The sequence below is a fragment of the Populus trichocarpa genome, chromosome 17 (assembly GCF_000002775.5).
Source record: "Populus trichocarpa isolate Nisqually-1 chromosome 17, P.trichocarpa_v4.1, whole genome shotgun sequence".
Taxonomy (NCBI): Eukaryota; Viridiplantae; Streptophyta; class Magnoliopsida; order Malpighiales; family Salicaceae; genus Populus; species Populus trichocarpa.
This window is the reverse complement of record NC_037301.2, coordinates 7,591,063-7,612,675: the sequence shown is the minus strand read 5'-3', so window position 1 is coordinate 7,612,675 and position 21,613 is coordinate 7,591,063. Positions and strand designations below refer to the sequence as shown.

At 32.9% G+C, this 21,613-nt stretch overlaps 2 protein-coding genes across 2 annotated transcripts; one reads left to right on the top strand and one right to left on the bottom strand.

The window, feature by feature from the left end:
• Positions 1 to 871: 871 nt before the first annotated feature.
• On the top strand, positions 872 to 7,464 carry LOC7461312 (cystinosin homolog). The gene is made up of 8 exons (XM_002323962.4): positions 872 to 1,168; positions 1,252 to 1,384; positions 3,195 to 3,284; positions 3,372 to 3,496; positions 6,407 to 6,449; positions 6,659 to 6,776; positions 6,860 to 6,909; positions 7,110 to 7,464. The coding sequence occupies exons 1-8, from the start codon at positions 1,050 to 1,052 to the stop codon at positions 7,254 to 7,256; spliced, it is 825 nt and encodes a 274-aa protein (XP_002323998.1). The 5' UTR covers positions 872 to 1,049; the 3' UTR covers positions 7,257 to 7,464.
• Positions 7,465 to 14,425: 6,961 nt separating this feature from the next.
• Positions 14,426 to 20,058, bottom strand: LOC7496644 (glucose-6-phosphate 1-dehydrogenase 6, cytoplasmic). The gene is made up of 16 exons (XM_002323760.4): positions 19,884 to 20,058; positions 19,427 to 19,646; positions 19,229 to 19,314; positions 18,797 to 18,854; positions 18,522 to 18,708; positions 17,710 to 17,867; positions 17,555 to 17,623; positions 17,302 to 17,360; positions 16,971 to 17,007; positions 16,592 to 16,663; positions 16,154 to 16,301; positions 15,899 to 15,994; positions 15,607 to 15,677; positions 15,199 to 15,314; positions 14,950 to 14,995; positions 14,426 to 14,867 (listed from the first exon to the last, which is right to left on the bottom strand). Exons 2-16 carry the CDS (start codon positions 19,598 to 19,600, stop codon positions 14,700 to 14,702), a joined length of 1,545 nt encoding a protein of 514 aa, XP_002323796.1. The 5' UTR covers positions 19,601 to 19,646; positions 19,884 to 20,058; the 3' UTR covers positions 14,426 to 14,699.
• Positions 20,059 to 21,613: the final 1,555 nt, after the last annotated feature.

Genomic DNA, 21,613 nt, shown 5'->3' with positions numbered 1-21,613 from the left:
ACTCGCCAATCTCATGCCAGTAATCGTTTTAGCTAGTTTTTGTAAATGGTTGGTTTTGCAGAAGATAAATTGTTGAGAATCGAACTGCGACAGCTTTGTTTAGTTATTAACGGAACCACTTGATTCTCCACCCCGTCAGTCATCCCGACGGACGAAGTCAAAAAGCGCGCGAAGAAGACGAAGAATACAGAGAGTAGAAGGGTAATCTTGAACATAACAACATTTTTTCATTGTCACAATCACAGGGGCTCCACTCTGGGATCCTAGGGTTATTTTTCTTTAGTTGTTTTTTTATTTATAAATATATTAAAATAATATTTTTTTTATTTTTAAAAATTTGTTTTTAATATAAAATAATACTTTCACGGTTCATTGAAATAGAACAGTGTTGACGATTTTATTTATATTATTTCTACTCTTATTATTTACTTGAATTGATTTTTATAATTAATTTTAATTTATTTTTTATTAAATTAAAACAAATTCAAACAAATATCTTAATATTTAATTGATATTTAATTTTACAAGCTTTTATTTTTATTATCCTATATAAATACAAATTTTTTAAATAAAATATTAAATTTAGTGAATCTAAGTTGATCTAATATGTCGTCGTTTTAATATTAAAAAAAGATATTATTTTAAATTTTTTAAAAACCAAATCACCATTTATCGGTTATCTAACTATTTTTAAATTTATTAAATCAATTTAATCATATCAAATTAATTTCCATATAATTTTAATTTAAATTCCGATAAGAATTTAGCCTTCCCATATAATTTCCCAAGAAGATTAGTGTTCAGTTATCAGAAGAGTGTATTTAGCCATGATCTTGGGCAAAGCCATTCTATACATGTATTAATTATTTAGAAATAATAATTTGTTGTCCGTCCACGTCACTTCTGGTGAACGGTTCAGATACAACTAGTGCATTCAAGGAGAGTTTCTATAATTGAAAAGACCGCCTGGGGGTTCTTGCGGTATGTAAAGTCTCCTCCTCCTCCAGGCTCCAGGCAAGTTGGAAAGAGAAAAACAGGATTGAATTGCAATGGCATCATGGAATTCAATTCCATTGGAAATCACCTACGAAACGTTTGGATGGATCGCCTTCTTTTCATGGTCTATCAGTTTCTATCCTCAAGTAATCATGAATTTCCGACGCAAAAGGTAATTCATTCATCGCTTTACTTTACTTTTTTTATTATCCATTCCAACAACACCAACACGATATATCTTTGTCTTTTGAACAGTGTGGTGGGGTTGAACTTTGATTTCGTGGTGTTGAATTTGACGAAACATTCTTCGTATTTGATATACAACGCTTCTCTTTACTTTAGCTCTGCTATTCAACACCAGTACTTTGAAAAATATGGCCATGGAGAGGTATTTCTTTTCCTTCTTTCTTCCTCTGTTTATGTCATATACAGCTCCTTTCTTGTCTTCCCATGCTCAGTTTTAGGTGAAGCACAAGTAATAGTTTGGTGGGTCAATTTTATCTTCCATCAACAAGCTGTTACTTGTGTTTTTCGTTTATTTACCCACCTATTCAAATCCCTGAATGGATTTGTTACGATAAGTAGAGAAATGAAATGTTTCCTATTTTGGTTGATGGACTTTTAAAACTTGAATGAGATGTCTTGCCAGTAAGCAATGCTCGTCAACAAATTCCCTGTTCATTTTGATTAGCTAAAAAAATACCTTCATTTTCTCTTATATTTTGAGGTTATAGATATAAAATAAGTTTATCATTAACTTCATGTCTGCCTGCTAATTGCTTGCTTTTATATAAGTTGAGGAGTGCCCATTGATTTAGCTGTACATATGAGGGGTTTATGCATTCTGTTTCCTTAATCATCGCCATCAGAAATGGTCGAATGAGACCCTTCCTTTGAACTTATCTAGCAAATGATTTAAATTTTTTTTCTCCCTAAATGCCAATGGATGTTCACCGTGATTGATACTACTAGTATTTAGAGATGATGATTCTAGCATAACCATAACCATGTCTAAATAAAAAACTAATAACCATATATAACCTAACATCATGTAAGGATTTTTTATAACCATATCCATATTGTGGACACCCATTCAAATAACCATCATCAGTCAACTTTTTTTTTTTAATATATAGACTTAATTAATTGAATAAATAATTTCAATAGTTTCTTAGAATCAATAATTTAATTAAATTTGGTTAACCATATGTTAACAAAACATTATTAACAAGAACCAAATAAATTTCAAAACATAAAATTATTTTAAAGCATATCCATCCATAATACAACCAAATAAATGTTTCAAGGTGATTATAAAAAACAAAGTTGTTCCATTATGAAATAAAAGTCTTCACAATCCTAAAAACTATAATAACCAACCCCTCCATATCATCAATAAATCATTCCACAATTGAACTTGCTATATAAACAACAAACTAATGGTTAATGCACGAACTATACCTGTAAATAAAATAGTAGGAATTTTTCCTTACATGTCTTTAGTTTACGTTTCACACCTCCTTCATCATTATTAATATCATAATACATGTGTTGGAATTTTATAGTTTTTGAAAACTAATAATGACAATACACGCACACACACACACACACACACACACACACACACATATATATATATATATTACAGATCGAAATATGGTTCGGATATCACTAAAACCATAACCAAAGCTGTTCTTTCAGATTTTATCCATACATGAACGAAAACCACTTTTCACTCAAAAAACCCACCCATTTGGATTGGTTTGGATGGCTAACCATCGGATTTCCTCACTACCTACCATACCAATCCCTACTAGTGTTACTCATCAACGCCAAAGAGTGTGCAAACTGCTTTTTTGAAGTAAGATTATTTAAAATGGAGCGAGTTTGTTAGAACCCATACCCAAGGAAAGTGAAACCCTATTCCAGTTCTTCTGAATGTCACCTGAAGGCAACTCTGAACAAGATTTCATTAAAAATTTTGACCTCATGTTTCAGACATAGATAGAGAGCCAAATCAAGAAAGGAAATTTTATAGAAAAAATTTATTGATTTGTAATATGATGTTGTAGTAAGTATAAACTCTAGCCACCTTTATCAGCTGTATAGAGTTCATATCTGTCTGGTGTTCAAGTATCGACTCTAACATTGGACCCTTGTATCTGCTTAGTTGCTTACATATTTTTGGTTTATTGCAGATGATACCTGTAGCTGCAAATGATGTTGCTTTCTCAATTCATGCTGTTTTGTTAACAGCAATTACATTATTCCAAATTGTAATCTATGATGTAAGTGGTTTGCACTTTGTCAGTGTTTTACTGTTTTCTTTTTGTCTCCTATTGAAGCCTAATGTAACCATTCTTTCATTTGAACAGCGTGGAAATCAAAAGGTCTCTAAGATTTCTATTGCAACTGTGTGTGTTGTGTGGTTAGTTGCTGCAGTATGTTTTTTTATAGCTTTGCCTAGCCACTCTTGGCTGTGGCTCATCTCCATCTTCAAGTAAGTTGCTCTCTGTCTTTTTGATTCTTAAATTGCAAATGTACCTTGATACTTAAATTTTGTTGGAAATCTTCATGAGATAACTACGCCTGAGGTGGTTGTGATGGATTTAACTCTTTTAAGATATAGCATTCTTGATTCTTAACTCAATGAGTGGGAATAAAGGGTATTTCCCATTCAGTTTGTCACTTCATATTTTATTTTCATACTCAGATGAAGTTTATAGCATAAGATTCTTTCTCCTTGTGCATAGGATTGGGATTCTGCATGATATTATTTGAAAGTAAAACTTTTCAGTTCTCACTAATGATTTAAGATGCACCTTGGAATGAGCATAAGGCATGGACACCTGTATTGGTTTAATATGCCTTGTAGTCAATCGGTTAGTTACTCATGTTATTATTATATTCATGTAAATACATATTTATTATTAATAAATGCTTAATTTATATTTAATATTCATATAATATTAGATTAATAAATTTAGAGTAAAGATAAAGTTCATGGGATAAAAATACTTTGTAAAGAAAATTATAAAGTTGTTATAATTATGAGATTTTTATTGCATCAAAGCATTGTTCCTAAAATGTTCCTGGTCGATGCTCTTTTAAATACTAGACATTCATTAGAGCTGTAAAGACTAATACATATTATGTTCTTTTTTTTTATGAAATGAAACAGTTGTTCTCATAAGCTGAAGTATAAGATATACCTAGAACTAATACGCAGGTGCTTGTCATAAGACATATACACTTAACTGACCTGCATGAGAATTCCATACGGAGAAATCACCTATGTTTATGGAAAGGCTCATGTGACGGTTGTGTAAGTGATCCTTAGACTTGAGATCATTAAGTCATCTTATATAGAAAATGTTATACTTTGATCATGTTACATGTTATCTTAATCGAGGTAACGAAAGGGCAGACTTTGGGTATAGCATTAACTATATGAAGGTACTTGAGTGATCAAGAGAGGATTCATCACTTAAGATGAATTAAGAAAAATGTTTCATCTCTTCTTAAATTGTTGACTGAGAAATCCTTAGTTAAGGTGGAATGAGATTTGAAAAGAGTTTCAAATCTTATTCAAACGATCAATGACTATTATGTAGAGAACAAAGATGATTTAATATGACAAACATATTTTATGCTTTAATGTTAAATCAGAACATTATTGATGAAATGATATTAAGTACACTAAGAAATTGGTCATTGAAAGGTTAAGTCAAACCACTAATGACTTTTCTAAAATTGGGGGATCATGACACGTTGCTAGACGATACACCTAATCTTTAAATATAAAGTAATTAATTGTTTAATTGATAATAATTAATTGTTTAATTTATTTAATTCTATTTAATTAGAATTATAATTTATATTTGGGCCAACATATTAGAATATAATGGGTCACTCACATTAAAAACCATTAGTAAGAAATTAAACTGAGATGAGTTAATTAAGTATGACTTGATTAAAATATATTTTAGAAATTAAGGACTAAAATATAATTAATACAAAAATTATATTTCTAGACCTAGAAAAATCAAGTAAGGACTTGATTGGGTTAATTTTTAAAATTGTCCTGAATTAATTTATGGATATTATTCAAGGGGAAAATTGATATTTTGCCAATTTATAGGGTTTTTTCAGATTTCTCTATAAATAGTAAATTATGCCTCTTATTTTTTAGTGGTTGTCTGTTAAACAGAAAAACTACAAAAACACAAAATTAGAGCTAACACTTTAGGCATAGTAATCCTTCTATCCTAAATAGGAAGTTAAAAGATTTCTCACGGGTGGTTCGTGTGGATTACTGTTGAAGGCTGGACAATTGGACGACTTGTAGTTTGCGACAACCCTGCTTTTAAAAAATTATTCAAATCTGAAAAGATTAGATCGTTAGGTAAAAAATCCCTAAACAACTCTAGATCTGTCTAACGAGATCTTAAGGACTCCCGAATAATTTTGTTTCATAGTTTCTGCTGCGTGTATGATATTCAAGAACACAACAACCTACTAGATGGATATTAGAGTCTGTATAAGATTTTAGCTATCTATTTTCAGATTTTTCTCATGTAACTGTAATTTGGATACCCATATTTGTTTGAGGATTGAGTTCCCAAGTTCTCTTATAACAGGAAACTCTATTATTTCTAATCTATCTTCTATGATTTACTCTGTTTCTTCACTGACCATGTTCCTTGCTTTTGGTTTGCTGTTATTGCGGGACGGGTTCCTTTGCAGTTGGTTTCAGACTGTTATTTCAACATGTTTGTGCTCTAATCCATGTCTCTCTTCAATGAGACTCGTAATCTTGGAGACTCAGAAAAGGACTAGACTCCTTTCTCTCAATATAAATTAGAATTTTCATCAACATAGGCAATGGGATGGTGCTCTCATCTATCGCTGTCATCTGGGGAGAAGGGTAAAAGGTGGGGATGGTATTATAAGTGATAGAAAGTTAATGGCCGAGAAATTTTCTGAAAGAGTGGCACATATTCAAATGCTGTGGCAAACTTAAGCACCGTCCTTGATGGACTGCTTTTTTAGGTTTGTCAGGTGTCACAGTGATTTAGAAATATCTCGCCTGTGAGATTAGTTAAAGCTGTTGATAAAAGAAATAGTTAAAACCTGATGTCTGGGTTGCAATTAGTCAAGTTTGATAAAATGAGATCTCAAAACTGCATTAAGGGGATAGTGTAAACCCTTAATTTTGTTTCCTGCCTATGGCTGGAAATGGCCAAGCAATATAGGCATATTACTCAGTGATTTTTTTTGTTTCGGTTCTGGATCTTTTCTCAACTGCTTCCGTTATTATTTTTGCTTTCACTTTGCCATTAAAGAGTGGATTGATCAATCAGTTGTGTGAAATTTCTTTCTTATTCCTGTTATTTTAATGCTGTTGCAGCTCCATTCAAGTTTTTATGACTGTCATCAAGTATATTCCTCAGGTCAGAATTGCTTCTCTTTCATGTCTTTGAGAAGTCTGTGTGGGACTAATTTCCATCTAGTCTGGCTTTAAAGCCAAACCTTTTCTTTTACCCCCCCCCCCTTTCTTTTTTTTAGTTTTTTATTTCAATTTGACCCAATCTTTATCTGATCCTCTAGAATGTTTCTGACATGACACCTCACATTTATTTGTGCTTGATCTGAGACACAGGTGATCATGAACTTCATGCGAAAGAGCACAGATGGCTTCAGCATTGGAAACATTTTACTTGATTGTCTTGGAGGGGTGACAAATTATGCTCAAATGGCAGTGCAATCTATAGACCAAAGTGTGTTCTCTTTCACGTTCCATCTATGCTAGTTGAATCAGGTTTTATGCATGATGCTAATTTGATCTTATTGTCTTTGCCAGATTCTTGGGTGAACTTCTATGGCAACATAGGAAAAACGTTGTTATCTTTGGTATGAAACATTTCTTCTATTTTGGATAATTCCAGTACTCTATGCAAATTTTTAACTGTTACCAATCTCATGCTGGTAGTCTGGTTTTACCACTATTGCCAGATTATATGTTGTCCATCTAAACCAGTTCTTTCTTTCACGTTCCATCTCAATTCTTCTTTGCTCCCTTCTGCTCTGGTTTTGATGGATACATTTTGCAGGTGTCCATATTCTTTGACCTTGTATTCATGTGTCAACACTATATCTTGTATCCTGAGAACAAAGCTGTTCCTCCCAAACTCAACAAGGAGGGAACAGAGCCACTTATCAGGTTTTCTGAGGAGCCAGCTGCGCCAGAAAATGTGTAAGGTTAAATTAATATAGGAATGCAATGCATCGTTCTGTTAGGGAAAGAGGTGCAAACTTATGTAAATTCAAGTCAATCTTTACACTGTTTCGTCTTCCAAATTCACTATCGGACGTCGAGAATCAATGTCTCCGAAGCTAAACTAGTTGGCCATTGTATAATACATCAGCTATATATTCCAAGGCAATTCGAAGTGTTTGATTCTCTAATGTGGGTATTTGTTTTGATAATTTGGTTCACAGCCTTGTACATGGTGGGGTATACAAAGAATGATTGACGAAACTGGAGACGCACCCGCAGTGATCAAACTATAGGGACCGCTTAGATTTGGTCCCTAATTTATCAGTTGAGTATCAAACATCTTGATTTTATCAATTTTGCTCCTAATATAATTGACATTAGACGATATACTGTTAATGAAAATTATAAGCTTTTCCTTGCTTTGCATTTGATTTGAACGTGACCATTACCGCTTTCATTGAAGGTTTTCAAAGCAAGTCTCAATTTGTCTTCATTCATATTTGTAAATTTATAAAATTGTTAAAAAATGGTCTTTTATGGAAAATTGAGGCTTATTTTGGCGAAAACTTTTATGACATTGTAATTTGGATCCACTAAAACATACTGGACATAGGTCATTCCATTGTTTATTAAAATAATAATTGAGCAATATTTTAAAAGATGATGGGAAGAGACTGTTTCCTATCCTATTGTTCATCAAGAAATTTAAATTCTTTTTTTTTTATTGCACCTTCATAAGCCTAAATTGATGGCTAATTAAAGTTAATTTATTAAGGAAGAGCAAGATTCAAAGATATTCTAGAAAAACATGGTAAAAAAAGATGGTTTTTCTAAATTAGAGCTAAATATACACTTTAGTCCTCTAACTTTTCAGATTATAAGCTTTTAATCCCTACAAATTATGAAATTTAATTTTGATCCCAAACTTTATTTTCTTTAATTTTTTGGTCTCTTGTTTGAAAGAAGAGAGAGAACGATTGGTTTTTAGTAGTAAAGAGAAAAAGTTTCGGTTGAGACCAATTCTAGCAATAAAAATGAGTGATTTTAGTTTCAATGGATTCCTTTTGATGAGTAAAGTTTAGACAATGTGTTGTTTTTCCTTAAACTTGCCTGAAATGGTGGATTTGAACCCGAAAAGAATTTTGGTTTCAGGTTGATTGTAGGTTTTAGAGATAATTTTTGAGTTGTTAGAAACTATGAATATGTTTTACAAGATGCTCAGGATGTTTTTCTGGTTTTTTCAGGTCAAAATATATTTAAAATGAGTTTCGTTTGGTCTGAAACAAACTAGTGGCAACCTTAGTAGAGACGATGTGTCGCTTCTATTTTTTAAAAAAAAATTATTAAGGACCAAAAGACTTGTTGTCCACCTTTTAAGAAAATTAAAAAAAAATAAGGTCTGGGCTTGTGGGTTGCTCCAGGCCTAGGAGCTTTGGGCCTTTCTATCTCGAGAGACTGAGTTTTTTTTATCCATTATAATTGTATTTTTTTAATTTCTCTTTCTTATTTTTTTTTCAATTTCATCACTTAATATTTGATTGATTATTAATTAACGTAATTTATTTCAATTTGATTTTTTTTACCAATCACTTTGATATTTTACTGATTTTTAATTTTATAAGTGTCTATTTTAGATCAACGATTATAAAAAATAATAATTGTTGAACACAATTAAGTTCATAATCCAGGTTATGAGTTTGACTGATTTATTTCGGCTAGGTAGGGATCGGACTTGATAATTGTTTTGTTGCATAATAGTTCTCAATTTATTTAATCAAATATATGCATAAACTTTTTGAGTTCTACTTGAGATTATGTATAAAAACACGTCATAAAAGTCAGTATATATATTTTTTATAAAAAAAAATTCGATCCGCGGAGAAACACAAGTTAAATAGTTAGTAACTCCTAGGTTTCGTGACATCTTTGTACAAAATTGTGTTAATCCTTCTAATCTTCCTCTTCTTCTTATTTGAGTCCCTAATTTCTTCCATTGTCAATTGCCATTTCAAAATAGAAATAACAATGAATCAGGTTGGAATTAGATTTTGCTCTATTCATCACTGCCCTGAAATATATAAATTCATTATAAGTCTATGCCTTTAATTCAATTGGATCGGATCAGATGAAGAACTTTCTCTCCACCCAATATTGGTACTATATTTGATCCATTTTTTTCTTTTTAAAATCAAAATAAAAAATAAAAAATGTAAGTTTGAAAACAAACTACATTTATATTCATCATGAATCACAAAATCATAAAAATGAGTTGAAACTTCAAATCTAATTATGAAACCACAAAAATTCTTCATGAATCATAAGATAAAAATCAATGAATTATATTGAAAATCAAAATTACAAATTAAAAAATAAAAAAAAATAGGTTAAAAAACCATACTAAAGCCTGGTCGGATGAACCCATCCCTCACTTTCACACCCCAACTTTGATCTAACTAGATCAAATTTTACCCATCTTAATTTGGTTTGTTTTCGATGAAACCAAATAAAAATCCAATCTAACAAGAATGAATGACACAAAAAACTCAATGGGATGTGTGAAATTGTCACTCCTATATCATGAGGGCACATTATTGTCTTATTACATGTGTTGGTAGCATAGTTATATCAAGCACATTGGATTAAAGGATTTAATAGTGCAAGCAAATCAAATATTGTAAATGGGACATAATTATTTAACCATTGGTTTGTCACTAACAATGGATAGATTAAGGAGTGACATTATCTCTAATGTTGATTATATTTGAGATATTTTGATAAAATTAAAGAGATTTAAAACTCCATTGATAATATAATATTAAATTAAGGATAAAATTTGAGGTTTCTCTTAAACTATTTAGTTTGGCTAAGACTATGTTTATTTATGAAATTGAAAAAACTTCAAATTGAATTTGAGTTTTTCCATGACTGGTTGATGGGCTAATAAGGTTACAAGACTAGGCTACTAGGTGATGGACTTGATAAGGTTACTAACTAGGCTACTAGGTGACTGGACTTGATCACTATTTGACAAGCCGATGAGCTGACTAGACTTGGTCATTCCACTATCTCCTAAAAATACAAGTCTCCTCTCAGAATAGAAGACTCTTTGATGCTTAAGTTAGTAAATGTAGGTTGAGAAATAATGTATTGGAAAAAGAAGAAAAGTGAAGAACATATGGTTGTTCTTGTAGAATTATGTTTTTTCTTGTGTAGTTATTGAATAAATTATTTACCTAATGACTCGAGCTATTTATACACCTTGTTCACTTGAGCTTACCTATTGGAGAGTGAAGTAATGACTCTCATGGAGAGTGGAGCAATGATGGATGATTATTTTTCTTGTAAGCTTATTGGTTGTTGTGTCAATGGTAGAAAGGTTGGTGATCACGAGAAAAGTTGATGCTTATTAAGCGGACAAGTTGGCGAGAGATAATTATTGACGAGAAAAGAAAGCGTTCTTTAAGGAGACAAATCAGAGGGAGATAACAATTGACAAGAAAAGTAGGTGTCATATCGATAATTCATGTGTAAGCATAAGAGAGTGCAACGTTATACTAACTTTCTTAAAGGTCGTGACTTTGCACTATGGTGTGTGGAAATTACATGTTTTTTTATAAAAAAAAAACTCTCATCAGAGGAATCAATCCAAAGATGGTTGTACAAGGACTAATTTGAAGTGACTGCTTGAGTTACATAGTAGTCCGTTAGATTGGAGAGCAGTCCCTTAAGCTAGTGTATATTATCTTGAATTGGTGGGGGTACCTTGAACTGCTCATGGGACTAGTAGAAACAAAGAGGACTAGTCAAGTTGGGTTGGCCAACCAGATTTGAGAGCAGTTTGGTTTGGTTGGCCTAACCAAACTGGAGACGGGGTGACCAGTCTAACTGGGTTGGCCCAACTAGACTTGGTTAGGTTGACCAAAGTTTGTAGTCTTCTTTGTTTTTGCACTGTCATCCCTTTAATCTTTGAATTTGTATGTAATTGCAAAGAATAACACATATTTTCTTCTTAAACTGTAGAGCACTACTAGCATCTCTTGTGCTTTTTTGGTTAGAAAATATCTTTATAAATGGAGAATTTTGTGTGGTAGTGGCAAAGCATTGTATGTGGAAACGTTGCATGGAGACGTGAAGATTTTGTTGGAGACATGAAGATTTTGTTGGAGACTTCATTAGAGATATGAAGGTCTTAATATGAAGATTTTGTTTAGAGACATGAAAATCTTCGTTAGAAATATGTATATTTCATTGTAGATATAGAGATCTTGTTATGGGAATTTTATTTGAAAACATGAATTTTTTTACTAGAGACTTGGAAATCTCTTTCTAGAAGATTTGTTTAGAGACATAGAGATTTTTATTGAAGATTTAAAGACATGGAAATCTCATTGTGAAGATTTTGTTTGGAGACATGAAGATTTTTTTTAAAGACAAGAGATTTTATTTAGAGACATTAAGATATTTAAAATATGGAGATTTGGTTGGAGATTTAGAAATTTTATTTAAAAACTTAGAAATTTTATTGAAAACATGGAGACAAGCAAAGAGGAAAATGTATGAAGACTACCTAGAGTTCATGCCTGGAGCATCTTCTTACAAGAAAGGCTCCTTTTTATTATTATTTAATATCATCCATTAATTAAAATTTTAGTGCTAACGATCATGATCGATAGAATAGTCTCTATGCGGTAATGAATTTCATGGTAACACTTTACATGATTTCTTGAAGGGGTGAAAAAGTATGGCCAAATAAATAGATGTGCAGTTCATAGACTAAAATGCTTTGCATTATAGGATAAATTTATTGGTAGGGAAGAGGGAAAGAAGAAGAAAGAAAACTCAAAAATCGAACTATATAACAAAGATTGGTATTAATATTTTAAATATGATATGGAAAAATAATTTAATTGGATATTTGAGATTCTTTGTAATTTCCCATTTAAGCAATTCTTCTGTAAAAGAATTCCCCCCATTTAAACAGAGAAAATAGGATTCTTGGAATGTGGACTCACTAGCTCTGCATGGATGTGCCCATGCAACCATCCTCGTTCGTTGACTTTTGACTAACGCTGCCCGAACAAAATGTCAAAATGAAGAAGTCAGGCCGGAGCCTAAAAAGCGACCCCTCATGTCCTTCCATGCCACCACAGCAACATACGGACGGTGATGATGAATTGGGTCATGAGCATCCTTGACGAATTATAAGAGCTGAAAAGGAGAGCGTGCGTGCGTGCACTGCATGTAAATGAATCCTCCCTCGCTTCTCTTCTCTGTGGATTCCAGACGATAAAGCAAGGAGAATGATTAATGGCACCGAGGGATGGAATACAGCTGGTAATTACATACCAAACATTTGGATGGATTGCCTTCATTTTATGGTCCATCAGCTTCTACCCTCAAGTTTTCTTGGATTTCAAACGCCATGCATTTCTTGTCATCATCTGATCCAATCTCACTCTTCTTTCTTTTCTCAGCACAAATCAGAGTGGTGGGGTTGGATCTTGACGAAGCATTCCTCTCCGTACTTGATATATAGATACATAACCCTAGCTATGAGATGTTACTGATCATGGAGATCCAGATTAACGGATCGAATTAGTTGTGTTATTAATTTCTTGGTCCGTGCATGCTGATGAGTGCAGTAGCCAGTACTGCATGATTGTGTAAATCTGGGCTGTTCTTGCGCTTCAAGCACGTATATATTGGACCCTTCATGCGCATGAAGTTAGTTACCTCGTGGAAAACTCTTTAAAATGATATTAGGAGGGTTTAATTCATTCTATAAACAGCTTTGGAATTCGAACCCAAGCCACAACTTGGATTAAAGTGTGGTTGCTATCAATGAACTGAGAGAACATCATCATCATCATCATCATCATCATCATCATCATCATCATCATCATCGACTAACAGCACTACCTGGTACGTATTCCTCGTATGAAAACTTAGCGCCATAAAAATCACAGTCCTCCTCGCCCTTATCTTTTGAATCAGACTCTTTGACAAACCACTCATCTAAATCATCCATGATCTCTTCCTCATTTTCGCAAGTTTGCCCAATATGCTCCCCCATCAAATTAAGAATCTTTTGAGGAGCCTTCCTTTTAGTCAGGCACAGTACTTTCCACATCAATTTGTTCTTCCTATTGCTAGCTTTAACTCCTTTATTACTTCTGGACACTAATTTGCGTTCTTTTACAGCTTGCGATTGGTTGGAATTGTGGAATATGGTACTATCCATGAAGTGACTCTTCTTTTTCGCAAGGACTAAGGTATACCATATTATTGGAACCATATTGCAAGTCAAATAATCCCTTCATGACAAGAGCACATGCCCTATTACATAAAAATACTAATTTACACGACGCACTCAGCTGCGAGTAAGATAAAAAATAGTTTTTGAAAGTAACAAAATATATTTAAATTATAAAAAGAAAATTAATTGATATTATTATTAAATCAAAAGGACTTAACATGTGAAGTTCTACTACCTCTCTAATTTTTTAACCCGAGTTTAAAATTGAAATATATAAAAATTAATTTGACATGATATAATTAACTTTACTGATTAAAAAACAACTAGTTAACCAGTAAAACAAATGAGGATGGATTTTTTAAAAAAATAATGAAATTAACATAAAAAACACTTTTTGATCTAATTTCTTACCTAACCCGGGTTTAAAATTAAACCATGTAAAAATTACACCGATATGACTCAATTAACTTGACCAATTCAAAGACAACCTGACCAACTAATAAAAAAAAAACATAAGAACAAAATTGAAATAAAATTTATGGGATTAACAAATAAAGCCTCTTGACTCAAAACTTTGCTAGGTCTAAATTTAAAATTAAATTGTATGAAAATTATCTCAACATAATCGATTCAACTTGACCACAAGTTTAAAATCAACTCAAACTATTTTTTAAAAAAAAATTGTTCATGAAATCAAGAAGAAATTGAAATTTAAAACAAAAAACAAAGAAGAGAATTAATGGAATAAAAAATGGGGGCTGAATTGAATAAAAAAAAAAAAAAGAGCTTCACAGTAGCAGTAAAGCTCCATTTAAAAAAAGCATTCAAAATGATGTGCAGCTCAGGAGAAAATTAGAGATTCAAAGGTAAAAACAAAATTCTGATGATTTGCATTATACTCTCGCAATGGCTTGAAGCAATTTTATTTCCTTATTTTCCTCAAGTACTTAAAATGCACACCACAACAGATACATATTTCAAGTGGAGGGCTGTTCAAGCTTACATGTCAAAGCAAATTCTCTCGGCATGCTAAACTGAAGGCCGAAGTACATAAACCATTAAAGGTGGGATTTCATAACTACATATTATACGAGCATTACAAACGGGCTCTAGAAATACTCATCTTAGGGAAACCGCACGAAGGATTGTTCCAGGCAGGCTGCATTTCTATAATGTGGGAGGAATCCAGATATAGCCATGTGTTTGAACATAACCAGCTTTTGCCAACAACTCATCTGCTTCGACCGGACCTCGGCTGCCTGGTTGGTATTGCAATGGCTTCATCTCGCCATCATCAATCCTATGCAGAAGGGGTGTGAAAATCTCCCATGCCGCCTGATGATTAGAATGAAGCAACCATCAGATTTTGAAATCCCATTTCAGTCAAGATATTTTACCAAGTTAAAACAAAACCTACCTTCAACTCATCTCTGCGAACAAAATGCTGCTGATCACCTCTAATTCTGTAAAACCAAAAACCACACTAGTTATCAATTTTGTTATTGCTATTGCTTTTGTAAAACAATTACTGTTATATCCTTCATTCGTAGCTTACGCCAACCCTTTTAAGCTCATTAGACTTCGATGCATCTTTCTGGACTCTCATGACAAAAGCAGCACTAAAAAATATTGTCAGAAAAAAATGAACAAAAGGCATGAATCATACGTGTCAAGAATCAGACGTTCATATGCCTCCGGGATGGCAACCCCTTGATAACGTTGCTTATATGACAAGTCTAGTTCACTTTGAACAGTAGACATCTCAAGTCCAGGCTGCTTCACCTGCATGAGAGACATCGAGCAATTCAGAGATAAGCACAAGGATAGCTAAATATTCATGTAATCTCCAATTATAGATTTATCATGTCTCGTGCATTCAGATCATATTCTTAACCTTATACTTTGGACCTATTTTTAGATCAGCTATAATTTTGTGAACACATGGCAGAATAATTTTTCAGAAAATGTCATCTACATTCTCTTTAGCACCAATTTCCAATTTTATTGGACAAAACATTCGTGCAATTTAACAAAGGATAAAGCTTTGCATACAATTACCAAATTAGACACATACCGTAAGTTTCATGTACATGGCTTCTGAGGGTTGCAGGCGTATCACAAACTCATTTCTTCCTTGCTTTTGACCTACAAAGTAAGATATAAGTCAAGTAACAAGATGCTTGTTGGGAGCAAATTAAATGATTTGGGAGCAGCAGATAAATTAGTTTGTAAGAACAAAATTACTTTGAAATACACCACTATAATTTATAAAATTAGCCGGTTTATAAAATCTTTTCCAAAGCTCAGAATCAACATAAACCATGGAGGAAGTAGTGATGCAGAACTCTAAATTTCAAGAGTCATACATTTGAATATATCACCAGGAACATCCTTAAATTGAACACGTATCTCTGCCTTCCTTGAATTCAATGCTTTCCCGGCCTTTAGTATGAAAGGAACCCCTGAGAAACAAAGTATGGCAATAGCAATGAGAACAAATTGCTTTGGCAATCTGATGTCTAAAGTATATCTAAGGTTCCAAGAGATTCAGAAATCACTTCCACTGTACTGTGAAAATGTTCTGTAAATAGCAGAGTAAATGGATCCTAAAGGAAATATACCTTCCCATCTTTCATTATGTATTCTCAGAACAACAGTTGCAAATGTTGGGGTATTTGAGTGATCAGGAACTGTTGGGTCATCTCTGTAGCCTTCATACTGTCCAAGAACAACCTCTTCATCTTTGATTGGAAGTACTGATTGAAGAACCTGAATGTCACTGTGCAGTCAGCATTTGAATGGAATAGGTACTCTTAAGGCTCAGAGCACCAACCTTTGAAGGAACAGATAATATCACAACGAAAATTAATTCTAAACTACAGGCTTTTCTCTAAATGGACACCTAAGAGGATCGATGATTAATGTTTTTCATCTGTCAAGGAACTAAGTTATTGAAGCATCTTAGTTCATGATTATCATTGAAGACCTTTCAGATTACAAATATCAGGTGATCATGGAATGAGATACTCTCAAAACTAATTGAGTCAAAAGATACTCACCTTCACTTTCTCATCCCGGATATGTTCAGGTTTGAGAGAAACGGGCTTCTCCATGGCAACCAAACAAAGAACCTGTGACGAGAAGAAAATTGATTGATAGATTAGCCACAAATGAAACTCCTTTCCATTCTCATAATTTTCTCTTGCATGGTGATGCTGGAGAATAAAAAATATGTAACTTGCTCAGGACATGAATGCTTAAAAGATCAGTCTAAGTACAGGGCTGAGCTATTTCGTATGACAAACTAAATTCTAAAAGTAGACAGTACTCTTATATCAGAATGGTCCAGAAAAATGCTTATCCTATATTCAGGGGATATTGAGACTCCAAAAAAGATGATGAAGATATAATAGTCCAGATTAAAGCCATGGCCCATACCTGTAATAAGTGATTTTGAATAATATCACGGATAATCCTGCCGCAGAAAAACAAGATTAAAACTTGTCACCCAGAGAACTTCACAATATAAATTATCAGAAAACAAAAGGTTCCATAACCCAAAACTGCATTTTCAAGAAAATTTTACCCTCAGTTTTGCTAGAAGATACTGATCAAAGATTTTAAAAAGAAAAACTACATAAAGAAAGTAAAATTAAATATGCTACATATTATAACAGTACGAATATGTCCTGAAGAAGAAAAGGTGTGGTTTCTTGGTAAGAGATCCTGCTCTATGGACTGTATGTGAACAGGTGTTTACAGAGCATACCCGTATTCATCAAAATATCCACCACGGCCTTCTGTTCCAAAATCTTCTCGGAACACAATCTGGAAAACAAAGGAGATGAAGATTGAAATTTATGATGCAATGCTTTTAATGAACAGATACTTTGGTAAATAAGACTCATAATTTGATGTTATGAGATGACCACTGAAAGGCATAAATTCATAGCTAAAAAGTGTGTCACATCCCCACTATTAGCATTAGTTTTGTTTGGCACACAGTGACAAAAGATGCTCACCTGTACATTGTCAATGTTGTCGCGGTTCCAAAGAGGTAAAAAGAAGCGATTTGCAAAACGGAGTACTAGCTACAAAATACAAGCAACAAAAAATGATTAGGAAGAGATAGCAACCTTGATGAACAATGAATGCTAGATACTTCTATGTATCTTACCAAGTTCTGCACCAATTCTTTTCCCAAGTAATGATCAATTCGGTAAAGTTGTGGTTCCTCAAACAACTCTCCAATCTGGGCACTGAGTTTTTCTGCAGATTCCAAATCTTTGCCGAAAGGTTTCTCAATGACAATTCTAGTCCATCCACCAAGATCAGCTGGAAAGGATTACATGAACAGCAGTCAATAAAATCAACGCAAGAAGTTCCAGTCTGCATGAACACTGGAAAGTTAACACAGCTACTTAAACTGATGATTTTGTCAAGTCTAGCAAATTTATCTAACCAAGGCTAAACAAGAAAAAGGGCAAGTTCAATTAGCTTTCAAGGATGAATTAAACGATGTTAAGAAAGTAGCTACAAGATAAGAAAATCTCATTTAGAGGGATAAATTGAAACAAACACATAAGATTCTCCATCATTACAGATCCAGTGATGGCTCAGTATAACAATGGGGCCTCCAGTTTTTGCCAATCAGGAAAAGTTTTAAGAGCCCCTGATGAGAAACATTCTTAAGCAAAAGCAAGAAGGTCAAAAAAGGTAACTTGATTGTCAGTATCTGCAAAAATGTCAGTTCTCTTTTTCTTTTTCTCATAGTTCCCAAAATGGCTATCATTCAAATTCTTTTAACCATCAACATGACTGGACCAAATGAATATCTCATTGTGCTTATTATCTTCTTCCAATAAATACCAGATGTAAATGAGGATATTATAAAAAGAGAAAATATCGGACTTTATGAAGTAAATGCCTAAAAAAATCTACCTTCTGATATTGGAAGCCACACAAGCAAACTGGATCAGAAAAACTTACATCTATTCATGCAACACTTTCTGATCATCCTGCAGACTGGTGGATACACTGATGGGGGGAGTGCAAGATAAAATAGTCTTCGAGATGATCCTTCTGCACTGTTTTTTGATACTTCATGCTCTGAAATTTCCTTATCCAATAGCCGAAAGCCATCCTCAGTATCATAAGAACCACTTACATATTTAATCTGCAAAGTTGCAAAAGCTTAATATCGTATTGGTGCATGCCAGAACAGATAAATAAATAAAAAAAGGCATAGAAAGAGCTAGATTCACCAGTTGCAAGAACTTTGATACATCTTCAGAGTGCTCTGAAGCATCTTTGCCAAAATATCTGCAATGATTGTTCAATGCCAATCATTTTCCATATTCATTAAACTTATCAATAACTTTCAGCAAAAAAATCGCACCAAAATATTATATGGAAGTTTGAAAGGTAGTATTTAGCACCATCGACCAATGAACTGACAAAATGACAAACAAAGAAGCAAAAGGGAAAAACAAGAAGCCACAGTCACGAAGTACAACTCCTACTTTCTTGCTTGTATGTTCGATGTGAACTTCACAAATCATATCAGCTTGCCCATTATTCTCTATCACTGTTAATTAAATTAAAATCGCACACATTTCCGAGAGCATATGCGCACAAGCATGAAGCAAGCACATAGACTTCAAAAAACAATACAGATGCAAGGCAGGATATCTCACCCACGGATTCGATTTCTGAGATCATCATCTGAAATCTTGGTCCTTGCATATCCAAAAATGTAAACTTCATTTGATTGCAGAAATCCCTGCCCACCATCCCATCAAATAAAAGATCAATCGAACTTCTCTAAATTCACCAGAGACCATTCAATTATTAGTTTCAAAATTAGCAAGCAAAAGGATTGCCCTCTATTTTACCCGGCGATAAAGATTGTAGAGAGCAGGGAAAGTCTTCTTCTTGGCTAGATCACCAGAAGCACCAAGAACAATAATTGAGAGGCACCCAGTTTCGGGAACAGTCTCGTATTCCTTTGAAAATGAATCACTTCTAAAACTAGATCTCTTCTCTACCATCCATTGACCTGATCCCATGTCTTTGATATATCAAGATTTGCCTCCTCTCACTATCTTTTGTGATCTGTTCTCGTAACACAAAAATATTAGCTACAAAGCAAAGGTTATTCGTTTTGACCAAGCAACAAAATACTTAGAATTCTGTTTCTTTCCTTGGGTTTCATCGAAGTCAAAACGTGGTTGTTCTATAAAAGAAATGAAACAAAAGCTTAACTAATAAAATGGACCAAGGAAACCATTAGACAAAGAGCCTCAAGGGATCTTCAATTAAAATTAGAAGAAGAAGAAGAAGAATGCAAACCTGAAATATGGGGAATGGATCGAATCTAATCAGATGATAGAGATCAAGAAGTGACAAAGTTGATCCCAGATTTTGGTGTAACGTTTTCTGCAAATATTATAGGAGTTGGTGAGGAGATATCTATATTCTATATCGTAAGTCATAAAGGGGCACAGAAAGCCGTAAAAATATTTTCATGGGATTTGCCCTCGTTGCGTTGCTCACCAAACTCTTGTTTTGTCTTTGGCCGCGCGGACGACCAACCGTACAGTACTGGTTAATTTTTACCCTCATGTTTTTTTCCGCGTTCATGAGGTGTTATAGTGAAAAGAATATTATGATTTTTGATGTAGTTATATGTTATTTTAATTAGGTAATAAAAAGATAGATATTGAAGATAACGTTAATTATATGAAAGCACTTGAGTAATTAATAAAGAATTTATTATTCTAGATGAATTACATAAATTATTGCATCTGTTCTCAAATAATATTGACTAAGAAATCCTCGAACAAGACAGAATGAGATTTGAAAAGACTTTCAACTCTTGTTCAAAAAATCAATAATTGTTAGTTAGAGAACAAACATGATTTAACATAATAGACATATCATATTTTTTAATGTTAAATCAGAACATTATTGATGAAAGGATATTAATTACACTGAGAAACTGATCACTGAAAGGTTAAGTCAAATCAATAATGACTTTTTAAATATTTAGATGATCATGATACATTGCTAGATGATGCACCTGATTTTCAAATATAAACTAATCAATTGTTGAATTGATAATAAATTAAATTATTTAATTTATTTAATTAGAATTATAATTTATATTTGGACCAACGTATTAGGAACCTAATGAGTCATACACATTAAAAACCATTAGTCAGAAATTAAACTGTGATGATTTAATTAAGTATGATTTGATTAAAATATATTTTAGAAATTAAGGACTAAAATATAATTAATACATGAATTATATTTCTAAACTTAGAAAAATCAAGTAAGGACTTGATTGAGTTAATTTCTAAAAATATCCTGAATGAATATGTGGATATTATTAAAAGGGAAAATTGATATTCCAATTTATAGAGTTTTTCATATTTCTCTATAAATAGTAAATTATGTTTTTTATTTTTGTGTGGTTGGTAAGCTACATAAGTCACATAATGAAGAACTAACACTCTAAATAGAGATTTCTCACTGGTGATTCGTGTGGATTACTATTGGAGGTCGGACAATTAACCAGATTGTGGTTTACGACAACTCAGCCTTTAAAGAATTATTCAAAGCCCAAAAAAATCAGATTTTTATGTAATAAATTTCTAAACAACTCTAAATTTATATAATATAATTCTAGAAACTCCTAAATAATTTTATTTTATTGTTTCTAATGCGTACATGCATGATATTACAAATCTAACAATTATGTCTCCTCTTTCTAATCTACGTTGCTTCCGGTTAGAAACAAAAGGCTTATCAACTTGTCCTGACATCACTCCTATGCACTTTGAAATATTTGTTGCATTTCATCTTTCATTAGAACTCATCGTCGAACTTACAGCAATATCTAAAGTAGTAAGACCTTATGAATTTACCCTCTTCACGTCCATATTAGTCTGATCTGCTACAAGAAACTTTACAATCTACTCCAAACAGTAAGGTGTAACACAATCTCAAAGCAATAAGACCTTCTGAAATGTTTCCATTGAACTTTCATAGTGCTCAAGGGTTGTTGTGTTTCATGG